Here is a 26,054-nt window from a genome sequence, read left to right on the forward strand (position 1 = left end):
TTCAGATGATTATCTGAAATCTTGCAACTCTGTTTTAAAAGGAGGTTTTAAAAAGATGCTCTTCTTGAACTAAGGAATTTGATATTTGAGCTGTAATTCTTGACCAAATTACTTACTTTCTTCATTTGAATGACGTGAAATGATGAAATTCTGGCTTTATTTTGAATTTAAAATAAAAGGTTGCAATTCTCAGAAACTTAAAAAACCTAGATTTTTTTCATGAAACCACATTTTTTCCAGTTCCAGTTGTAGATGGCAGCACTACATTGCAGTTAAAACCAAATTAAGCCTCAATGTTGATTTTCCAGATTTATTTAGGCCCATATTCATCATGTCGAGGTAGTTTTCCACCACAGTTTTGTTGGAGTTCACGCTGCAGAAAGCTTTTCCGGATTTGCTAAAAATCGCCAGCACAAGAATATACCCCCGCAAAAATTCCTGCTCATCTGGAGATTCCGATTCAATTGCAATTCATACCAATAATACTGCTAGCCGTCTGGTCCACCAAGCTCTATCGGAAAGTACAACATTATTCTGATTAGGGAACATCCATAAATGACGTAGCTTTTTTTGAGTTTTTATACCCCCCTCCCCCCTCGTAGCATTTCGTCACAAAGTCATAGACCCCCCTAGATAATAACGTAGCTTTAGTAACCCCCCCCTCCCCCATTTTTAAAAATAGGTTTTTAATTTTAACTTTTATTATCAGCATTTTGCAAGAATAATACAAAAAATAACAAAAAAAAAGGGAAAGGAGTTATAAATGGAATTTTAAAAAAGCATATCAATCAGTCAAAAAAAATCAAGCTACCTTTCAACAAACAGGATAGCTAGTATTTAAGTATTTAATCAGTTGCGTCGGTCCAAATTATCTCCATTCTGGATTCCAATGAAATCGTTGGGCAGCTTTCCTCCATCGTCTGTTCGGCTGGAATAATTGCATCTGCGATGTCAACTGCTTCTACCCACTCTCTATCGTCCTCCGGAGTATTGATCAGCACTTCGTGTCCTCTTTTAAATTACTTAAAACAATTTTGATTTTTTTTTTTCGATATTTAATTAAAGCTACGTAGCTTTACTTGCCCCCCCTCTCGTCACACATCGTCACACAAAGTCAACCCACCCCCCTCCCCCCCAAATGCTACATCATTAATGGATGTTCTCTTTTGTGTTATTTCATTTTGTGTTTTTTAAATTCGATCTCATTCTACCTTATGTTATTTTGGTACGTCTAGTTTTGTCATTTTTTATCTTTTCCTCATATTCCGATATTGACTTATCTTGTTTTGTTTTGATTTATCATGATGGACCTTTTTTTTTTACTAGTTTTTCTATTTTTGCGGCATCCATAAATTACGTAACGCAAAAAATGCAATTTTTTGACAACCCCCCCCCCCCCCCGTATGTCACAAATCGTAACGCTTTGACGTACCCCCTATGAAAATTACGTAATGCTAGTAATTACCTCCCCCCCTTCCACCGATTTTATAATGTTTTTAAATACTGATTTTCGAAGGTCAAAAAAAGATTTTAACTTAAATTTTATAACGTTCTTTAAAACGGAATTATGAATGGTAATATTCGTCGGAATAATCAAAAATGCATTTTTTAAATCTTGAAGCTCACAAATTTTAAGCTGATTTTGGTTTGCAAATCATTGCATGACATGAAAATAGCTACAATGAAACTAAAATTTTTAAGGAAAAAATCGTTACGTAACGATGAGCATACCTCCCCCCTCCCCTATGTCACAATTCGTAACGATAGAGCTTACTCCCTCCTCCCCCCTAGCAGGGTTACGTAATTTATGGATGCCCCCTTAGTTATTTTTATTAAGATATACCTCGTTATACTTTTGAATTGCTGGTTCCTCGTTTTTCCCATTTTTTAGTTTGTTTTTTTTTTGTAATTATTTTCTCTACTATTTCCATGTTTAAGATTTTTCCGAATACTTTATATAATTTAAAAAAGATTTTCGACAATATACAGCACTTTAAAGATCGACGGAAGTCACCACCTTGGGTGGCATCAGAGAGCGAAATTTAACTTCTACTCTTTAAGCTCTTTCTCCTAATATCCATATTGTGGGAGTTTCATGTCATTTTTAGTCGTTTACAGCATTTGAAAGTTAATCGGAAGTTGTTTAGTCCTTCACCTAATACCCGAATTTTGATCATTTACAGCATTTAAAGATCAGCGGAAGCCGCCATTTTGGTTTTCAAGATGGCGTGAGACAACGAAATTCGACTTCAACTCATGGTTTATTCCACGGGCCATTCTCAATTACTACCTTTTCATTGAAAAAGTCGGTCCACATTAACTGTACTAATGATTAACAACTCAGAAATGAGGAACTCATCCTAAGCGTAATTTTAGCTTTTTATATGGCCATTATAAAACTAATTAGCCATTTATCTGACCATAATAAAGCTACTAAGAATTGAATTGACTAACGCCATGTTGGTTGCAAAATTGAAGAGCACAAAATGACGCCATGATGATGGATACAAAATGTCAAGTATTTGAAAATATTTTATCAGGCCTATTTTCCATCAATTCCATCATAACCATCAGATTTGACGAAGCGCATTTATTTTAAGATACTTTTTCATACGCATTTTACCTTTAATTTTGATCCTGAATCTTGAAGTTTAATAAATTGATCATGATGACGTCCCTAGGATAGAGCCAAATAACCAGATTATAGCTTTATTAGAGTTCTAGAAAGAATCAGGATTCCGATTCTTCATAGATGTTCTACTTTCAAAAATATAGAAATGAAATTCCACAATTAACAAAAGTCCATTACTATTTCTGACATCACTCAAAGACGTTTCCTAGTTTCAGGTTGCTAGGATTTTTTCACCACGTATCTGCGATGGAAAAATCCGGGCTATTTTATCTAAAGCAGGGGCGGTCCTAGAGTTGGCTCTTGGGGGGGGTGATTTTCCAAAATTTCAAAATTCAGTCAATATGAAGGAATGAATATCTGGTGAACAAACGATCTTTTTGAAAGAGCGAAAAGAAGGGGAGGGTGGAGGGTGGGGGGGGGGGGTCGAAGGTTGTTATTTTCAAATGAGTACAATGTAAGCTGCACATTGCTCCTCCTCCCCCACTTCAATTTTACTGAATAAAATCAGATGTATTTCGATAAATATGAAATAAGAGAAGAATAATGAAATCTTTTAACTAACTTTTTCAATATTTATAGAACAATCAGCAAATCTATAATATTCACTGCCAAAAAATGTAAATAAAATGAAAATTGTCATAATTTGTATATCTGGTAGTTTGAAATTGTCACTATCAAAGATCTTTAAAGAATTTCTTATTATAAATATCATTTCACAAATGAAAATTATACACACGTTGTTGAGCTTCTGAAAATTAGTGCTAGGCCAAACAAGAAGTATAGTTTTGAGATAAGTTTTAGTTAATTATTACTATGAATTTTGAATTGATTAACGGTGATTAAAGTTTTCATTGGAGTAATTTACTGAATAGGGATTTGGAAATTTTGTTATATTATATTCAATGTGGAAACACAATCTTCGTTCAAAATTGTGGTTTTGATTTTTCAAATTCTCAATATAAAAAATCAACACTCCAATTATAAATTTAGTTGAAATAAGATTATCAAAATCAGATACTGAAGAATGAATCATCTGGAACATAATTTTAATTGGTTTGCTCTTGAATTTCAGTTTATTATACAAAATTTTCAATTTTAACTGTACTGAAACAAATGAAATAGCAACAAATAAATTATAAAGAAAGCAAAAGATCGTTTTTTTTTTCTTCATGTAGGTACCTATTCATAATTCCAAACTCTTGAAATGATATTAATTTATAATAAAAAAAACCCGATTTAATACACTTAACAGTGGATTGTAGCCTTTCTTTCAGTCTATAAACTATATTTGGATACACATGACACAAAATAATAAATATATGATAGATTTATAAACTCTGAATAATGATTAAATTATTTCGAACGTAGTAAATCCTTAATGAATTTAAAAAATTAAGATTTAAAATTTTTCAAAAGATAAAAGTTTTTTGATATAATTATAATTTTTACATGAAGAATAACATAATTGTAAACTAATTGAACATTTTTGAATGATTGAATTCTGAAATATCTTGTATGAGTCTGTTTCTATGACATTATGATCTTATATCTATAAATTAGAAGAGGTCTAAAAATAAAGAGTATAATTTTAATTTTTGTCGATTATGTCGCTTTGGTCATTTTTTCTTTTTCAAAAATAAATAAATGGAAATTTGTTGTCAATCTTGTAATAGTTGAATAAACTTGGTCGATTGAATTCATATTCAAATTCAATTACCTGTTTTAGAACGGTCCTTAAGTATCTGTTTACATGCATAACTAAAGGCGAAATAAATATACATACAAGCGTCGCTAAAAGCTCGTGGTGTGAAGAGAAAACCGCCTTTGAATATGCAACGTGTTTTTCCATTTATTTTTAACATCTCGTTCGGTTTTTCCAAAGAGCGTATGCGCCAAATGCAAACAAATAGAGTTATTAGCTGGGTGAAAAGTACATTCTTAGACCTAGCTTATGGAACTGTCAAACTTTAAAAGCAATTTTCACGAAACAGCATTCGCCCTTTCCTAAAATTGATACCGATCTGTTGTCATACTGGATAGGGGAAATATAATCTTATCGAAAAAAAGTAATGTGATACTAGGATCAACTCATCTTGTAGTATATTGATAATTTTATAAGACAATTATATTAAATATTTACGAGCATAAGTTTTTACAACCTTCGGTTCCACTTACCGTTGCAAATGCTGGTTTCCTATGAATTGATTCAAATATTATAATGTCATAGAAACGGGATCGTACAAGATATTCCAGAATTCAATCATTCAAAAATATTCAATTAGTTTACAATTATGTTATTCTTTATGAGAAAATTATGATTATTTCAAAATACTTTTATCCTATAAAAAATTTTGAATCTTAATTTTTTAAATTCATTCAAATTAGTTCGTTCGAAATACTTCAATCATTACTCAGAATTTATAAATCTATCATATATTTATTATTTTGTGTCATGTGTGTCCAAATATAATTTATAGACTGTAAGAAAGGCTAGAATCGACTGTTAAGTGTATTAAATGGAGTTTTTATTTTTTCAGTTTTGTCACTTTTGTCAATTTTGTTTTTTTTGTCAATCTTGTAAGTTTTGTCCGTTTGGTCAATTCAGACAATTTTGTCAATTTTGCAAAATTTGTGATTTTTTTTCGATTTTGTCCGTTATTTCAATTTTGTCAATTTGGTCAATTTTGTCAATCTTGCCCATTTTGTAAGTTTTGTCAATTTTGTGAATTTTGTCGATTTTGTCAATTTTGTCGATTTTGTTTATTTTGTCAATTTTTGTTTTTTGGTCATCCTGGTCCAAATGATTAATTCGGATCTAGGATCTATATGCATAATCAAAACAAAAATTCCCAAATGCTTTCAGCTTTACTATGGAGGATTTGGTGGCGCTACTGTTTGGTTGTTTTCTTCCATTGGCTTCAGCAATTCGTCATCGTCTTTTCTAGACACCAACCCCAACAACAACAACGCAACAATTGCACAGGTTTTTCAATGCGAACGAAAAGCTTCTCAAGAGAAAAAGAGAAAAGGGAACAACAAACTAGCCCGAGAGCTTAAAGCTCGAGAAAATTTGTCTTATTGGATTCAATTTGCTTCCACGGGCGAAATTCTCTCCTGTCGTTTGTGCTTAGGAAAAAGCTTCCTGAGCACGAACGCACGTGAGAGCGAAGATGAGATGGTGTGCAGGCATCGTCCGCGTCCCCGTGTCCTCTTGTCGTTTTCCCCTTCTCAGAGAAATTTGTGCTTGAGAATCTATGGTTGGGCGCAGGGTGGGACTTGCAATCACTATAGAAATATGCGATGTGAGGGTCTAGTCCTTAGGCTTGATTCATTTGATATCGGGGTAGCTCCGCAGTCGCCCTGTCATTTCCATCATCTGGTAGAGAGAAAATATAAACATCTTCCTAAATTTTACACCGACGGCTCAAAAACCACTGATGGTCGTGTAGGTTGTGGTGTCTTCAGTAACAATGCTAGCGTAACTCTTGCCCTACCACCTAAGTGCTCTGTATTCAGCTCAGAGGCCTTTGCCATTTTGAGAGCTGCACATGACCTTTGCCCCCATTCAAGATCTGTCATTTTTTCCGATTCGGCTAGTGCTTTGAAGGCTGTTCTGGCCGGAAATATATAACACCCATGGATAAGCGACCTATCCGCTCTGGCTCTCCAGAAAAACATTACTTTATGCTGGATACCCGGCCACGCCGGCATCCAGGGCAACGAAGCCGCTGACCGTCTTGCTTGCGAAGGTAGTGAACAAGAACCACCCAGCATACCAATCCCTTCTGCAGATGTCTCTCATTGGCTCAAAGAATTCCTTTCTGTAACCTGGAGTAATGAATGGAACAGGTGCCGAGATAACAAGTTGAGAGAGGTAAAGAACTGCACCTCAACTTGGACCGATCGAAAGTCTTTCCTCGAACGGCGTGCTCTGACACGGTTGCGCATCGGGCATACAAGGTTGACCCATGGTCACCTGATGGAGAAAGAGGACCCTCCAGTATGTCATGCCTGTAATGTACAGATAACCGTTAAGCACATATTAGTGCAGTGCCAAATCTACCAACAAGCTCGAACCGACAGTGATCTCTCCAACAGCCTTCGCGAAATTCTTTCAAATGACCCAGACGAAGAGGAAAAAGTCATAAGTTTTCTCCGAAAGAGCAACCTATTTGCTGAAATTTGAAATCTATATTCTGTCCTATCCTCTTTCCTATCTCTCTATTTCTTATCAATCTCCTTTCCTAAATTAAAAAAAAAAAAAAAAAAAAAAAAAATCCAAAAAAAAAAAAATACAAAAAAAAAACCAAAAAAAAAAAATACAAAAAAAAAATACAAAAAATACAAAAAAATATATACAAAAAAAAAAAAAAAAAAAAAACAAAAAGAAATGCAAAAACAAAAGAAAAAAAAATACAATTACAAGCCACGGAAGGAAAAGGGATGAATCATCCTAAGGGATGAAAATCCCGGAAAAAAAAAAAAAAAAAAAAAAATTTGATATCGGGGTTGTACCCCATGGTGCAATTCCTTTACATGAACTTTGATTTAGGGTTTCTAACCCAGAATTAATTTTTAGTTCCGGTTCTTCCTAAAGGTGGACTGGTAAACATTAAACAAATAACTCATTCAAATGATAAAATTGAAATTTAGATATTCTTGTTTAAATGACTTTTATTTGTCAATAAAATCATGCATGACGTTAGATCGGTGGCGCCCTCTGTTTTCCTTAAGGGAAATTACACGGAGTAAATGCGTACCCAGCGCTTTTCGCGCCATGTTTTCGATCATCTTGATTAGTGATTGCTGGTTGTGGCTAGCAAGGCAAATTGACACGTTTTTTGGAGTGATGATTTTTGATATTTACTATGAAAAAAAATTTTTCAAACTATTTTGTATTTTTTTCTTTCTTTTATAGGTTGAAGAAGAAAAAAAATCAAATTTTTCAAGATAAAAATCATTTTTATTGTACTGCTCAGTTTCACAAAAACGTCGAGAACAAAGTTTACAAAAATTCACACAAATACACACAAATACACAGACATCATCAGAACTCATCGAGCTGATTCGATAGGTACCTATAAAGGTATATCTATGACCCATAATTAATGATCTCCCAAATCGACCGATAACTATACCTTTCTCTAAGAAAGGCAAAAACATGGAATAAAGCCATTAAGGGTTAATTTAGTGAAGAGTATTTATCAATTGCAATTGAAATTGCTAAACTTTCAGATGTAGAGTATCAAACCTTAAACTAGATTTAGACTTAAAATTCCAAAATTGTTATGTGAATCAGCTGAAAGCAGTTCGGCAATATAATTGGTGTAAATCTTGAAATCCAGCAGTATAAGTCAAAAGTCACAAAAAGTTCTTTCGAATGTTAGCTTGATGGATTTTCTTGTTACCGAAAAAACAATCGACTGATATACGAAAAGTTTTAATCCACAAGGGAACAAATAAAACAAAGGCAAACTAATTTTGGAAAATTTACGCGTTCTTAACTCGATTTCTTTTGTCAGATTTTTTGTCAGAAAACTAATTCGCTTAGAGTTAAATCGATCAATGATAACTGATGAAACAACTGACCTACATAAACAACAAATAATTATTTTGTATGTATTAATTATCATTTACTCTTTCAACGATGCAGATTCTAGGGAAGAATGCCACTTAGTGACAAATTTCCAAAAAAATACAGATTTTGTTCCTAAAAACAACGATTTGAAGAAAATAAATTTAACATTTTTTTATTCTACAATTTTATCGTTCAGAAGTCACGGGAAATCACTCACATTCTCAGCACATTTGATCATTAAGTTAGAACCTTTTTTTCTAAATCTTTTTGATACTGTACACTTTTGCTTAAAAGTGCACAAATTTTTTCAATGAATTTTAACATTCTATTTTCAAAAGTTATACCGGAAAACAGAGCAGAAGAAAAAATAGAAATTTGCATTCAGTACCCCTAAATAAGCTTTTATAAATAGTTTCTATTCCTTTTTGTCTCTAAAAACACATAGGGGACTTCGTTCCATAAAGTAACAAATTTGCAACAATTAATGTGTGGAAAAAGGGAAAAATCGTATTTTATTTCAATTTTTTTTTTCTTGATGTACTCATCATTTCCAACTGTTTAAAATGATTTTTAAGGAAAAATAAAAAATCAAGAAATGAAGGGTAAACTTGAAATTAGAACTCTTTAAAAGGTTTTAAAAACTTACACTCTAACTGTTAACATTTAAAATTTTCATATTCAGTTTCTGTTTGGTAGTATCTTCTTGAATCTTTTTACGGTCATTCTTTATAAGAATGCTTGATGTGACAGATATCAAACCAAATCAATTAAATTGGATCTATTTTTTTTTCAAAATTTCTTAATACAGGTTATTTTTAAGTTTCAGAATTCATATTTGAATGATGTAAAATCGAGGGAGAGATGAATTTATGCAAGAGAATCTTTACTGTGATTCAAAAACTCAATTGTTATTTTGCAATTTAATTATGAGTTCCTTATAAACGCAAGTGAGAATAGTACTGCATTGGAATTTGGAATGTGTTAGACATAACTTTGTAAAAATTTAAAATTGTCAATAAACCAACTGTAAACAAAAAACAAAATACAGAATTGGAAGTTCTAATTTATAAATATTTGAATTTTTATTCTTGAAGTTAAGTTTTATTGTAACATTTTATCCAGATTCCTTTGGTTTTTAAGATATTTTGAACTACAAAGAAAAATCCTAATGAGGAACTTTCCATTGCCAAATCATTCTTGAAAATGGATTTCATGCGGTATCAACATGTTGTATATTACGATTGAATTTATTTTGTGAAATATTGGTGTCAAAGAGAAAGATTAGAAGGTACCCAAGACTGTCAATTAAAGTCACACGTTTCTTAAGCGCCTACTGGAAAACTGATCACTCCAATGGAGAAGTTGACTACAATTTAAATTTTTTACTAATAAGGCAATTTAACACTTAAAGCCAAGGGTATTTTTTCACTTCTTAGAATTACCAAGATCTGTAAATCCATTAAACATTATAGTTATTTTTGAAAATAGAAGGGAATTACCAATCTTATGATTCCGTAAATATGTATATAGTTTGAGTAATTTTTTTATGTTTCCTTCTATCTGACCGAAAAAGAAAGAAACTGCATGGTAAAGGTAATTCAACAGAAGTTGATTGGTAGAATTCGGTCCAGAGCATTGCGAGTTACAGCTGCTTGAGTTTGATAAACCGACTTTTCTTCAATCTTTAGCCTTTAAGTGTTAAACAAACTTTCTCGTTGATTAAACACCCCCACGGAGTGGAACATTTTTGAAAATTCAAAGGCACATCTACTAGGGGAAGTTCAAAGTTTTTATAGAAATTCGAGCATTTACGGGTATTTTGTAACGGTTTTTTGCCGCTTGGGGGGGGTGATCACCCCGATCACCCCCCCCATAGGACCGCGCCTGATCTAAAGACCTGGTGAAATCCGGGCATTTGATTTCAAAATTGTTGACCATAAATCCAGTCAATATCCGGGCAAATTTTGTCAAAACTCAAGAATTACTCAACAAAAATTAAAAAAAAACCTTGAAAAAATGTGTTTTCATCAAAACTTATCCGCAGATTTTAAATCGTATTTGCGGCTTACATCATATCTTTCATAATTATTTTTATACAACTTGCACAAAAAATTTCGTTTCGGACGCATAAATGATCTGTGCGGTTTTCCAAATACGATTATAAACCGGGTTTTTTTTTTAAACAATTTCAAATTATTGTTACTAACCAAGACTGACTGTTCCATTCCATTCCCCCTAAATTAGAACCACTATTGAGTAGTGCAACAAATTGCTGCTCAATCGACAACAGCACCTTTTCCGATATCAGTTGCCATTCAAACGCCACCGGTGAATAATTGGCAGAAAACGTTGTTATCGCTGCACGTGGTTATATTGCATGTTACCAAGCCAGAAGAGTGAAAAAATTGAATGTAGGCACCAACCTATTTCATGGTTATTGACAGCTTGTTGTTCACAAAAAAAAAGTCAATGGCGAATAGTACCGACATTTTGGTCGGAGGATTCATTGAAACGAATGAATCTGCATACAATAGAAACTAACGGAAATGGCATATATTATCAACAAGTGGAAATTAAATTATGAACTTCAAAATTACCAGACAAAGGATGATTGTGCTTCCAGAATTAAAACAAAGAGGAGGATTACAGGTTTCAAAACTTATCTCTTTCCGATTTTGCAATGCAAAACTCTTAAGACACATGCTTTTGATAGTTGGAATTTTTTAAAAGCTTAAAGATTGAAATAATCAACGTGAATGCATTGATAGGTTTTGCTCAAGGCCGGATTGAAGCGAGGGGAGGGCAATGCGAGCAATTGTCCCGCCCCCCCCCCCCCCCTCCCGAAGTAGAAAAAATAACATAGTTAAAATCACACTTCGTTACTTGTGCCAAAATAATTCTAAAAGTGATAAAAAATATTTTAAAAAAATTGCTGAAAATTGCAAAAAATTGGCGGAACACGACGCAAATGATAATAACAATGGTTCATTTTAAGTGACAATTTAAAAAAGTTAGGACGAAAAATCTCTTTCGTTTTGGCAACACAATGTGCTCGGGTGTGGGGGCATGTACAACTTTTAATGTAGATGTAAAGATTACATGAAAACAATAAACTGAGCTCCTTTTCAATTATTTAGGTTGCTCAAAATATTTAGTATTCTTCGAGATGGCCTTTTTTATAAAACACTTTTTTGAGGCCCTCCCGGAGAAAAATTTCTCCAGGCTACTTAATCCGGCGATTTTGACATAATATTTTTGGATGAACAGGTCTTCGTCAATTCTTAATGATATCCAGTAAATTTCTGTCACTGTTGATTTTGATTGGTCCAATCAATGAAACCACCAAAAGTTGCCGGGTGTTAATTTTGAAAGACGTTCAAATATCACCACAAGTCAAATCCCCCAATAAGACACACACACAGAGACAGAAATGATTTTTCCCAACGGGATCAACCCAATGCAATCCCCGTGATTCGGTTACACTTCTTGCCCTATCATTTTCCACCTTTCCACTTCTCTCTTTGCCATCAACGCAACCGGCAATCAAATTGACATTCATTGGATCAGCGAACCGGAAAATTGAGTCATCCCACGTCACCGAATTTTACTACCATCGAGAGGAGGAAGAGGCTCCAAAATCCTACCATATAGACCACAATTGGCACTTTTCAGAATATTTCCCATCCCTCCACTATGGGATTGGGGTCGGGTACAGTGAAATTGTACCTCCGGGAGTAATTTGTCCATCACCCGAAATATCTTATGTTTTGCATAGGCTCTCACATACCAAATTCCGACGATTGACCTGCTTGGCTCACAATTTGTCACTGTAACACGATTTGGTTGATGGTGATGGGGCCGAAATCGAAGATTAATGGTTGAGTAAACTTTTCCCCTGTGGCAGATAAGAAAAGAAATGTTTTTCCCCAAAGGTGAGAAATATCCAAACGAGGTGTTACCGTGGAAGTTTTTGGAATGAATAATCCAATAATCCAATCCAGCTTATCGAAAAAAGGACGCTTGATTTGAAACCATCATAAAGCTGAAAGATAAACTAATTTCGTCAAAACATGTGGTTAAATTAAATTTATGCGATGACATTTCAGAACATCTTTAGTTATATCCAGCAATAATTTTTCGACATTTAGATAAGGTTTAAGGTTCGAAATAGTCAAACAATTAAAAAAACCAACTCCTACTTCAACCTCTTTTCTCTATTAAAAAGCTTTACTGACCACTGGCCTAGCCATTTATAATTGAATAGAAATGGGAAGCTCGCACACTGTCACTTCGACTTTGTACTTCCATAACTTTCAATTTGATGATATTTTTGATCAAATTTTCTGCATAAGATGGATCAAGTATTACACTACACTATTATTCCACACAATTGTAAGAGGTTGCCGTTTCAAATAAAGAATTTACAAAAAAAAATTGTCAGAGGTTAAACCACAAATGAAGGTCAAGGAGCAAAAAGCTAGGTATTCTACTGTACACTCAAAATCTTAAATTCTTGATCGAATTTTGATGATTGAGTAATGATTTACAAGAGAAATTACAGTTGCGTTCAAAAAAGAATTAAATCGCCTGGCGCTGCGCACCCACTCCCAACTTTGACAAGGTTTTCTCTCTCGGTTGATAGTTTTTCATGAAATTTTCACACAATTTCAACTATCCAACTAACGCTCCACAAAATTTGAAGACTTTACAATGAAGGAAAACAAAGATACAGCTATTCCCGTAAAAAAGGGAAATTTGTAATTGCTTCATTAAATTTGCTGTATCTTTGACAATTTTTATTTGAAAATCTTCAAAATTGGTCCAAAAATGAAAAAATGTTTGATCTAGCACCAGGCCAAGTTTCTTCGAAATCGATGAACGTTAACAAAAATGGTGCCGAGTAGAAAATTAGGTTCATTATCACCCAACAGAGTACTTCATTCTTTTTTGGGCGGATGTTTATATGGAAAACACCGAAATCATTGTATTCTTGGTTTTTTCTTTCAAAAAATTAAAATTTATCACAAAGAATGTTGTAAATTGATAAAAACTTCATTCGTGCTTTGTTTAGGAACAGAAGATGTTTCAACAGAGTTCAAAATTAGAAGAATAGAGTTTCAGAAATGTTACGTTTTCACCCTCTCAATTCAAATGTTATGATTCTAATAATGAAACCTCATTCTATGTACAAAATTTAACACAATGCTTCTCGTTACTCAAATCTATATATATAAAAAGCAATTTCTGTATGTTTGTTTGTTTGTTTGTTTGTTTGTTTGTTTGTTTGTTTGTTTGTCCTCTATAGACTCGGCCGTCTTAAGAGCTAGAGAGCTGAAATTTGGCATGGATACTCATTAGGACCAGGAAGGATGAAAAATGTTTTCAAATTTTTGGATGAACCCTTCTGAAGGGGGTCGTCCATACAAGACAAATATTGATTTCGCGATATTGACGTTATTTTTTGTCGGATTGTGTTGAAAATTTGCACATGAGTGTGTTAAAAGACGAGCAATCGATTTCAGGTGTCAAATTTTTTGTAAGGGGACTGCCAAAGGGGTTGTCCATATTAACTGTTCGCTGTTTTTGCGATATTGACGTTATTATACATCGTATTCAGATGAAAATTGGTACACGATAGTTTTGAGTGACGTACAATCGATTAAAGATATCAAATTTAGTGTAAGGGGCCGTCAAAAGGGGTCGTCCATATTAAATTTTCAGTATCTTAGTGATATTGACGTTTTTATACATCAGATTGGGATGAAAATTTGCACATAGGAGTTATTAGGGACAATCAACCGATTTCACTTATTCAAACTTAAATCAGGGGTCGGCCAAAGGGGTCGTCCATGTTAACTATTCACTGTTGATGCGATATTGTCGTTATTATACATCGGATTCAGACGAAAATTTGTACACGAGAGTTTTGAGAGATGAGCAATGGATTTCAGGTATTCAATTCAGTTTAAGGGGCCGGCAAAGTGGGTCGTCCATATAAACCTTTCAATATTTTTGCAATATCGTCGTTATTATTGATCGGATTGGGATGAAAATTTGCTCACGGGAGTTTTGAGGGAAGCGCAATCGAGTTCAGATATCAAAGATTATATAAGAGCCCCCGAAAAGGGTTTAGCTTTTTGGCAATAATTGCGTTGTTATGCAATGATTTAGTCGAAATTTATACACGTGGTTTTTGATTCCTGATTTCAAATTAAGTAGCAGACGACAGACGAAGTGATCGTCCAATGTTTTTGCAATTATTACTAAACAATGAATCTGGAAAATGCTTGGTAATCAACTTTCATACTAACTGTTCATGACATATTCCAAGTTGAAAGCGAAACGGAGTTCGTATGGGATCAGCTAGTATAATAAATTAGCAGAATTTTGTCTATTGGTTTCTGAAACATAAAATGCCAAATTTGCTAAATATACTGATAAACAAATTTGATACACAATTAAAGCGAGTAGGTATTGTATTATATTCGCTCTTGTTTTTAAATACCAGCTCGGCTGGAACAATTTTTAATTCTAATCAAAATAGGAATGAAGTTCCTATCAACAAACAAGAATCTTTGTGATAAATTTTGATTTTGTGTAAGAAAAAAACCAAGAATACATTGATTACGATGTTTTCAATTCAAACATCCGTCCAAAAAAGGATGAAATCGTCTGTTGGGCGATAATGAACCTAATGTTCTACCCTGCACCATTTTTGTTCACGTTCATCGATTTTGACGAAACTTGGCCTGGTACTAGATCAAACATTTTTTCATCTTTGGACCAATTTTCTAGATTTTTCAATGAAAATTATCAAAGATACTGCAAATTTAGTGAAGCAATTCCAAGTTTCCCTTTTTTACGGGAATAGCTGTATCTTTGATTACCCTCATTGTAAAGAGTTCAAATTTTGTGGAGCGTTAGTTGGATAGTTGAATTAGATTGTGTTAAAATTCCATGAAAAATTAACAACCGAGAGAAAAATGGCAGCTTGTCAAAGTTGGAAGTGGGTGCGCATCTTCAGTCGATTTCATTCTTTTTTGAACGTAACTGTATCTTTACTCAGAACTCCCATGCATAGCTTAGCTTAGCTTAGCTTATTTGACTACTCATATCCACCTTAAATCATTAAACCCGAAATGCTTCATTTACAGTTTTCATAGACTCAACATAGTTTTCATTGTCTGTATGAAATAAAACATAATATAATATTCAATCATTCAATGCATTTCGAATTTCATGATCGCTGGCGTGGCTAAGCAGAGCAAGTTCCACATCGCCAATGGTTGCTACTCCGTGATTGATCGAGGCCATCAATTTTGCGCAAGAACCAAAAGAATGGTGCTTGGGACTAGCAATTCATTCACAATGCACAAAACTCATGCTCTCCCTTTGAAAATGATCAATAACGGCGCCGGCCACGTCCTAGTAGTCAATGAGGGATAAAGGAAGGATTGTTAGTAAGATACTCTTTTGGTGTAACTGGCAACCTCTTATATTCGCGTACTTTAAAAAATTATTTTAAAGTAATAGAAAACAGAGGTACGCAAGTATCACCAGCTATGGAAACCGTCTGTACGTCTGCGAATCTATATTCAAGTATCAAAGGAAAGGGTTATGTTAGTAAGGGAAAGGTGAAGATCAGGATCCATTTTGGTGAATGGTATGACCTTGGGGTTTCGCTACACCTTCTATGCTCCTAATCGTTTCCTATTGAAACTCCTGTTTGTATCTATGAGGCAAAAGAATCAATGATTTCAGTGATTTCCCAATAAAATTTCAAGTGACCAAACAGTACAGAAGTACAACAGAAATCTCAACTGAGAGATTATTAAATCTCAATAAAACTAGCTTTTTTTCCTCAAACTGTATCCTATAACATCAATGAATCTACAAAACGCCTGAATCTATCTTTTTTATAAAATGATTAATTTTGAATAATTTAGAATTATCTTAAATATGTATAAATCGAATACAATAATAATCAATAGCGGGTTATAAATTTCTTTTAATTCGTCATCTTGCGTTTGATAGTTAAAAACAGTCATTCTGCAGATTTACAAATGCTTTTCGCTTCTCTGGCCTCATTATTCAGTTATTTAATAACAATAATTACTTGTTCCAATATGTACTTATAAGTAAATAAAAGAAAAAAAGACTATGTGTCAAAGTAAACGTTCATCTGTTTGGTCCTTATTTTCAATAATTAAATTGATCTTTGCATTAGAAAAACGGGAAATAGTTGTTTCGTTTTCTATCGATTTGAAAGTATGTTCTAAAATGAAAATATTTATGCATTCGAAACCTTGTTTCGCAGTAGTGTTTTGCTTTGTGTAGAAAATAATTTTTCAACGTTCCCTAGCGTGAACAATTTTTTTTGCCTCGAACAGCGCTAAAACCGTTTCCAATTCAATCCTTCAAGTACATGGGGTTGAGAAGAAAACTCGTAATTACCTAATTCGAAAACGAAATGTAATTGATTAAGAGAACAAAATGTAACTATTTTTGTTTCCGTTTATCATTGTGAAATCGATAATAGCATTCGTTGATTCACTAACCTTTAACACTAACCAACAATATAATTTTCAATATTCAAGAATCTGTTATTTGATGTAATAAGATTCTATAAAAAAGTGAAATAACATTACATAAAGTTTGTCTGCAACCTTTTGAGAAAAAAAAACAAAAAGAAATCTGCGTTAAAAATTTACTCAAGAATGTTCAAAACAGTTTTAGCAGTGATTTTGGCAACCATGTGTTTCGGTAAGTTGTTCTATCCCATACTGAACGAAGCTTTCCGACGTCGATAAACTTGAAACATTTCGGTGCATTGAAATTTTTTTTGGCAATGTTGCATACAAGTTATATATAAGTTGTATGAAAACCTGTATCCGTTGTGCTGATGATATTATTTTATGTATCTTTGCATTACCGACAGAAATACTATGAAGCATATAAAGGATTAAAATAGAAAAATATACTTAGCTCGTATCGGGTCCCAACATCATCGATAGCTTAGAAAAATACTTATCTAAATAGTAACGACTTGTAACGCAACGGGGTTTGGAGCTTTGCTTCAACGTTACGGCAGCGCACTCTGTTATTTAATTGAGCTGAAACATTTCTAAATCCCCTTCTCCATTCAACTTTCCTCCACGTCATCCGAAGACCAAAAAAACACAACTTTTAGAACGGAAATTTAGGATTGTTTTTCACTATTTTGAACCTTTTTCACAAAACGCGGCCGCACTTACACTGTACTAAACGATTAACACAAAAATCACCAATTGAAGTTAGCTATATCACGCGCAAATCTTAATTTATTCTTGGGCTTAAAAACCGCATAAACTTCCCAACCAGTGTTCCCAACTCTCCCCTCTTTACTCAGAACTCCCATGCATAGTCTTAAAAATTAACCTCAGGATCTGAATTAAGCTTCAGTTACTCAAAGTTTTCTCACATGTCTAAATATTAAGATTTAAATTAGATTTAATTTATTTTGAGGTTCTAGTTCCCTATGATCAAAATAAAAATTGTAATTCAGTTTTCATATTTCAGATTCTGTATCCAGTTAAGGATTATTGATTTTTGATTCGAATCATCATTAGAAAGCAGAAATGAAAAGATGTTTCGAAATTGTCGCTCAAATTTGATATTGCAATTCATTCGTTTGTAACTTTTTAGATAATTATTTTTCGAATTCAAAAAAAAATATTAAAAATCATCCTAGGTTTTTCTTTTATTTTCTTTCATTTTCTTGTTTCTTTTTTATTTGATTCAAAATTATTAAATTTAGTTTCTAAGCAGAATTCAAACAAAACAAAGCTTCAAAATGGCGATCCAGAATTGAAAATACAGAATAAGATTCTTCATTTGATTTTTTTTAATTTCAGATTCGCAAATCGAATTAAAAATAAATAATTGAATTAGCTAATTCAGTCAGATTGATGCGCAAAACACCCAATTTCAATGTATAGATTTATGGTTGAGGGCAGAGCCGTAGGAAGAACCGACTCATGAGGGGGAGGGAGGGGGTTTGGTGACTGATTTTTACCTACGATTTTTTGCCCAATAATGCACAAATACAAGAAAAAATTAAACCAATTATGTTTGTAACTGTACGATTACTCATTTTCAAGTACTGCTTCATGAAAAGTTTTCTTACTAAATCGTAGCTTTAGAAAATTGGCCCAAAACCTGAAAAGTGAGCTAAATTCGCTTTCATCGATGGTCAAAATCTTTAAATTTCTTTAAGAGTCTGGTCCATTTTTTCAGCCTTTTTTAGGAGAGCCTTCCATTGAAAAAATAACTTATGCTATAATCAAATCAAACAAGAACAACCTTTCTTACTATTTTGCAAATTCAAAGACCTTTGATGAAAATGAATCAAATTGAAAAAAATAAAGTCTGTGATAAAAATTATCAGATTTTCGGATCAAATTTGCTTGATGCTAACTTGAACCAAATTGATGATTTTAGCACAGATTTTAGTATGAAATTAGGCTTTGAACACTGAAATATTAACACATTGTGGACCAAATAAGAGATATCTCGTTTTTTTCATTTGCCGCTAATATTCTCCTTTAAAAAGCGTTATTCAAAAGTTTTTTTTTGTGTGCTTAATTTTTGGAGGGATCAACGATACGTTTTCACCCTCCCAATTCAAATGTTATGATTCTAATAATGAAACCTCATTCTATGTACACAATTTAACACAATGCTCCTCCTTACTCAAATATATTAAATTAGCAGAATTTTGTGTATTGGTTTCTGAAACAAAAAATTCCAAATTTTGGTATCCTTCATGTGTTAACAATGTTTAACATTATACCGGTAAAATATAGATTTTTTTGCAGATGTTATATGGTGAGAATGATTCTTTAACAGCAAATATTTTTCATAAAGAATCAATTTCGTAGTGAAAATCTTGTGGATGATTTTTTAAAATAAAATTTGGGTTTTTTTTAGATAAAACAAAAACTTAAATTCTACCTTTTATTTGTGATTTTCACTTAAATTGTATTTAAAAACTAATTTTGAATAAAAAAAAATTGAAATCTGGAAATTGAATTGACAAGCAATGTTATCACATTAAGGACCGCTAAGAAATCTATGACGAAAAATACCGAAATTCGACATTAGATATATATCTCAGAAGCTTCTAAACTGAATTTTACAAATTAAGCATTTTTAAGTTACGGCAAATGATATGTTCAATTTTGTCAAATAAAGTGAAATAACGTCCGCAATGTATTAAGTACATGATCTCTTGAATTCCTCAACAATTACATGTTGATTGTAAAATTTATTAACGAGTTAAATCTTTTTCTGAATTTCGAATCTGAATTCTGAACCTAAACTCAAAAATTGCGCTTTCAATCTGTCTCCGAATTTCCATACGATTTTTGGAATTTACAAAAATTACGATTTCCGAATCTTATTCCAGATCAGAATTTCATGAGCCAAATTTTAGAGCCCTCTTCCATGAATCTTTTGTTTGAATTCTGTAGTTCAGGTTTAATCAAAATTCACGATATTAATTATTATTTTTTAATCTGTATTGTGAAACAGAATTAAAATATCAGTTCACAATGATCTGAATCTGAGTTTTTATATTTGGATTGCCATTTAGAAGCATTAAATATTTGAATTTTGTGCAAGAATCAAGTTTAAGAACTTCAAATTTTAATATAAACAAAATTTCTCTTTTTCGTATTAGGAAAACTATTATCAAAATATTGAAAATGCATATGAGGCCCTTGGAGCCAAAGGGGTATAAGTGCATAAAAGCAAATGTCGAGAAAACACGATTTTAAGTTTTTGTGTTTGGCCATTTTCCATACATTTTTCGAAAATTTCTGTTCCTATTTCAAATGTGAATGATTGTAATTAAAATTCCAAAAATCACCAAATGTAATTTGAAACATGAAGAACTGTTTGGCAATGATAACTAAAAATCGACCATTTTGTCACTTATACCCCTCTGGCTTTGAGTGCCTTATATGATCTCGAAAAACATGATTCAAATTTAATATGAAATGCAAAATCAAATTTGAACCCGGATCCCAAAGCAGCTTTTCAACGTTATTTTCTTATGATTATTCGATCTGAAAATCAATAACCCTGAATTGGATACCAAACCCGAAATACGTACATAGGAATATATTTTTGGCTCTGGGAAATATGGAATCAGAACCTTCGAAAAAAAAAATTGAAATTTAATATTCAGTCCTGAATTTCTATGAACAAGTGAGAAAAAAATATCTAGCAGAAATTCGTACTAAGGATGGGTTTTTGAGGTTTTGGCATTAGTTTCTACACCCATAGAAGAGGTTGCAAAAATCCAATGCCTATTTAGCACATCTCTGTGCCGATAATGCGCTGAAATGTGCACTGTGCCGAAGATGATATGTTTGAAAAACCGTAACTGGCATAAGGACTCGCCTCCCAACTAAAATGATGCAAGACCACTACATTCAAGCAAAACAAGAAAAACATTTTATGGGATTTCGTTCCTATTGGATAATTCATCCCAGAAACAAGAAAATAAAATTATAAACCACAGCGCCCGTAGGGAGAATCGAACTCAAATCACTAACCAAATGGTCTTGCCAGACTGACATCTTAACCAGTGTACTATTTGAGCTTCATGCAGGAAGAGGGATATTTGTCATAGGCATTCTGCCACCGATCAATCACAAAAGAAACGCACGACAGTGGCTTCCCGGCGTTTGGCCTCCTTTCAAGGTATTCATTTGTCTTGCGATGGAAACGGGAAAGGGAACGGGAGTGGAGGAAACGGGAAACCCATTGAATGAGAACTGTGCTTTGCTTACTGCCTGCTATTACATACACACGCTACATATACACAGCTGCTAAAGCCGGGCAGCTTTGCCGGTAAATTGAAGGAATGTTTTTGTTGTTGCTTTTGCTACATACAAACGCACAGCTTAGCCGTGGTTGTTTGCCGGTTGATTGAATTGAAGGAATGTTTTTTTTGTTGTTGCTTTTACTGCATACACACGCACAGCTCGGCCGTGGTTGTTTGCCAGTGGATTGAAGGGATTGAATTAGAAGGATGTTTTTGTTGTTGCTTTTGCTACATTCACACGCACAGCGCTCGGTTCGCTGGCTGCCTGGTGTTGGCCGGTATTTATTTCCATCCTTCTTCGTCTTGTGATGCGATAGGGAGGGACGTGAAAGCGTTTTTATTTTGTTTCTTTCAGACATACGCAATTCGGTTAACTTGGGAGATTAATGCCGGTGGGAGCAAATCGAATCAGCACCAATCGCGTTATCTTCTTGTACCAATGATGCTATGTAATTGACTACACGCCATTGGCACAGAGGCTGAATTTTGGGTGTAGTCTAGATTGTTACTCTTGATTAACAACTCTGTATTTTCATAATTTGATTCTGAATTTAAAATTTTACGTGAAGAGTGGAATATCTCGCTTTCATTTTTGGATCCTCATGGGGGGGAACCCCCAAACCTCTAAAACAAATTTCAATACTTAGCTCATTTTTTAACTTATGATCTGGATTTTAAAATCCGAAATTGTTTTTTTTTTGTTTGTTTCAAAAATGAATGAAATTCGGGAACAGATCCAAGATTCAAATTATTTTGTTTCCATATGGTGAATTCAAAATCAGAATTATTATTGATACCAAATACTGCTGGAAGCTTGGAAAAGTATCTTTCCCTGACGTGAACCTGCGAAAATTGCGGGTTTAAGTCCCTGTCGGTGAGCCGTTGTATCTTTTTCGAGAAATTTATAAACGGCTTATGATCTATCTTTCTTTGATATCTCATGTTTCTCTTTACTAATACTTCCCATCACCTTTGAAAAAGAAATATTTCGATCGTAATGTATGGGAAATACCTGCCTCATTTTTCTAACATACTGTAGTACACCGTTCTATAAATCCTGATAATTGTCCTTAACCTTCCTTACTTTCTGTAATTTTCCCTTCTTATTTCACCAAATTTACTTCTTAGTAAAGGGTTTAAACGAGTTTGACGGATTTTCCATTTTTTGTACAAAAACAGCTTTTTTGGGTTCAAAGCACTTCAGCACTTTTTTCGCGCGAGATACAATGCAAAGTTCAATAATATGGGTTTTTTCGGTAAAAATAATTCTAATGTGGTTGTAAACAATTTGCCAGTATCAACAGTTGTCGGTGTGATAGATAGCTGTATCATCGAATAATCGTTAGTGTTTGCAGAAAACACTAAGATTATTACTGAGACACTGGTAGTTTCTACCGAACAACTTGTAGTGTTCAGTGAATAACCTGTGATCATTCCCCTAATACCGACAAACGCTTAAAATATTCGGTTAATTTTTACCGAACAACTGGTATTTTAACCAAAAAAAAAATTATTATTAATACCCAAATATCCGCAAATATTACCGTAATGCTGTTTTTTACAAAAAAAAAAAACAAAACAGTACATTTTTAGTAATTTTTTTCCTAACAATCGACAGTTTTTACCGAAATCCAAAATCCTCTGTCCTTAAGGGACTCACATTTCTCCGAGTGACAAAGCAGTGAATAATTTTCCATTTAATTTACAGCCTGCCGCAGCGTCTGAAAATCGGTTTCAAATCCGTTTGAAAAATAAATATTTCCCCATAACATTTCATAAAATATGCAAAGCCCACGATAGTTGGCTAACAAATCGCTTCTCGTCTCGCACTCTCCATAACGAATCCCCAAATTACCTTATTCGATATGCCATTGATTATCTCGGTGCTGTTACCGAGCACGGACAGAAACTTGGACTTGATGGCACTGGGCGTCCGACCCATGAAGGACTTTAGCTTGTTGGCCTGCGCCGGATTGGTGGCCGGATGTGGATGCGGATGGACGTGGGAAGGAGGCATTCGGTGGTGCATCCTGCTGCTTGTTCCCTCGTGGTTCGAACCGGACGTTTCCCCGCTGGCCAGATCGTTTGCCGGTTGACTCACCCGATCCCGGGCCGACTGTGCCGAAGCCTTGGCAGCCATAGTAGACGCAAAAGCCGCAATATCCATTCTTCAGCTTAGCGATTGATTGTTTTCTATCCAAGTGACGGGATTAAAGAGACGGGATTTCGTTCGGTATTCCTGGCGATCGGATAAAAACAGCTATCTACTTATTCCTTACACACTGCTTCGAGCCGTGCTGTAGATAGCTTTCACAAATTACCAACTGGGTATAGCATCCAGGATTCAATCGGATGAAAACAGTGATTACATGACTCAAGGCCCTCACCTTCACACTTGTACAAAGTGCCCCCCCCACCTGTGAATCACGAGCCCCACTTCTCGCACAAAAGGAGGGAAAACTCAATTTATGTAATCCACTCAAGGCTCGCTACATTGAACTACTTTTCCGTATCACTTATTCGCGACAAACAGGCTCTTCTTCCATTCCTTCTTCGCGAAGCTTCGAAGGGTTTAAGATTTCTACATTTCCATGCTTTACGCTTTTCATTTCTTTTGTTGCATGCTTGCAGGCGCTATTGATTTGCTATTACTCATTAAGACTTGGAAAAACTTCCAAGAATAACAGCTGAGCTTGGTTCAAAATACGAATCACCAGTCGCGAAAACAGGAACAAGTAACATCGATAAAAAGTAAATTGCTGCAATAAAACTGTATCTTATACACCAAACTTTTCCAATCCACCAGCCATATCACTTGTTTTATCCTCAATAGTTGTGCTTTTGTTTCCCTTCTAAATGGTCTGGCCACGTGAAAATCTCACACACCAGACGTCAGAAGTAAAAAGCTATCAGTATATTTTAACAAATGACCCCGTGTTTCCGAAAAAAGAAACCATAATTATGAGCTTATATTCTAAGTAACACTAGAGACAGTAGTAAATACACATATACCAACAACCAACACGAGAAAAACTGAGGCCATCTAACCTACGAGAGCGCTACGGAAAAACTGATTCAATGCGACGTTTTCCTTTTGCTAGTCGAGGAACACGATTCGGTGCTAGTGCTGTGAGCCGTCATCAGTTGGATCGGTTGGGATTTGCGCCGCCTCACTTCCGGTTGCCTTTTTTCACAAAGCAAAAGCGATGAAATAAAAATTAACAGTAATTTTATTTTTGCCAATCGTCATTAAATTTGATGATTAACGTACAAAATATCCCCACCTTTTTTAGTCTGGAGCCCCCAATTTCCTCTTTTTATTCAAAAATTTCAGTTTTTACATATTTCTCTCATTTCTCTCCTTCTCCGTAACAGTTGCCAGTCACATTTGGTATTAGAATCGCATTCTCAAATAGATTCATAATCTATATATATAAAAATGAATTTCTGTCTGTCTGTCTGTCTGTCTGTCTGTCTGTCTGTCTGTCTGTTCCCTATAGACTCGGAAACTACTGAACCGATTTGAGTGAAACTTGCCAGGGTGGGGTGTTAAAGGCAGGGGAAGGTTCCTATTATGGTCTGAGACCCCTCCCTCTCTTATGAAGGGGGGGAGGGGCTTCTCGAATAAAAGACAGTTTTTTGCATAACTCGAAAACCAATCAAGCAAATGGTATCAAATTTGGCATGGGGTAGTATTTGGGAACGAGGAATATTTCCATGAATGTAAGGTACCCCTCCCTCCTCTCAGTAGGGTGATATAAAGGGGGGAGGGGGTCTACTTTACAATTTTTCAATTAACGGGAGAAATAATCAAGCTAATGGAACCAAATTTGGCATGGAAGCGTAATGGAATACGAGAAATTGTTCTATGATTATTTCAGACCCCTCCCTCCTTCCAGTGGAGATACATGACGAAGTAGGGGGGGGGGGCTAAACCCTCTTTAATTGCATAACTTGAAAACTATTCGAGCAAATGAATCCAAATTTGACTTGGAAGGGTATTTGGGAACGATAAATAGTTCTATGAATATTTGGTACCCCTCCCCCCATCCAGTGAGGAAATAGAAAGTGGGGAGGGGGCTTCGCTACAATTTTCAGAATTACTGGAAAACTAATCAAGTAAGTTAAACCAAATTTGGCATTGGAAGGTATTTGATTACAATGAAAGTTTCTATGATATTTTGAGAGCCCTCCGTTCTTCCAGTGGGAAAATCTTAAGGGAGGAGGGTGCTTCCTTACAATTTTTTATGCCACTCGGGAACTTACCCAGCAAATAGAACGAAATTTGGCTTGGAAAGATATTTGAACACAAGGAATGTTTTTGTGAATATTTGGTACTATTGCCTCCTTCCAGTGGGGTGAGAGGAAGGAGAGAGGGTGGCTCCTGTACAGTTTTTCGCATAATTCGAGAACCAATAGAGCTAATGGAAATAATTTTGGCATAGGTGAGCATTTGGATACGTAAAATAGTTATTTGCTTATTTCAGACTTTTTTCTCCTTCAATTGGGGATACAGTTAGGAAAGACGGGACATACGATTGTTTTGCATAAACCAAGAATTTTTCTTACAAATGGAACGATCCACTCCTTCCAGGTAGGGGATAGGTAGGAAAAGGGGCTTTGATACAAATTTTATAGCATAACTCGACAACTAATAAAGCAAAGAAACCAATTTTCGAATGAGAAAGTATCCGAGCACAAGAAATGTTTTTTCCTGTGGTTTAGCAACCTTTCCCTCCCAGTGGAACGATAAAAAGTGGGAAGAGGGTCTCTCATACACTTTTTTTTTTAATATTTCGATAACTTATCGAAAAAATGGAATCAAATTTGTTTGTATGGAGCATATTTGAGTACGGGCAATGTTTCTTCGATGGGTTGAATAACTCGAGAACTTATCGAAAATGAAGCCGTATATGACATGGGATTGTATTTGTATACAAGAAGTGTTTTTCGGATGATATAAGACTCCCCTT

The 26,054-nt window shown here is 34.3% G+C and overlaps 1 protein-coding gene across 1 annotated transcript in view; it reads right to left on the minus strand.

The window, feature by feature from the left end:
- LOC129747112 (uncharacterized protein KIAA0513) overlaps positions 1–24,135 on the minus strand; it is a 65,084-nt gene extending 40,949 nt beyond the window's left edge. The window contains exon 1 of the mRNA XM_055741145.1: positions 22,937–24,135. Coding sequence (XP_055597120.1) covers positions 22,937–23,248 — 312 coding nt within the window. The 5' untranslated portion in view covers positions 23,249–24,135. The remainder of the gene's footprint in view (positions 1–22,936) is intronic.
- Positions 24,136–26,054: the final 1,919 nt, after the last annotated feature.

Source organism: Uranotaenia lowii, chromosome 2 (assembly GCF_029784155.1).
Source record: "Uranotaenia lowii strain MFRU-FL chromosome 2, ASM2978415v1, whole genome shotgun sequence".
NCBI classification, from domain to species: domain Eukaryota; kingdom Metazoa; phylum Arthropoda; class Insecta; order Diptera; family Culicidae; genus Uranotaenia; species Uranotaenia lowii.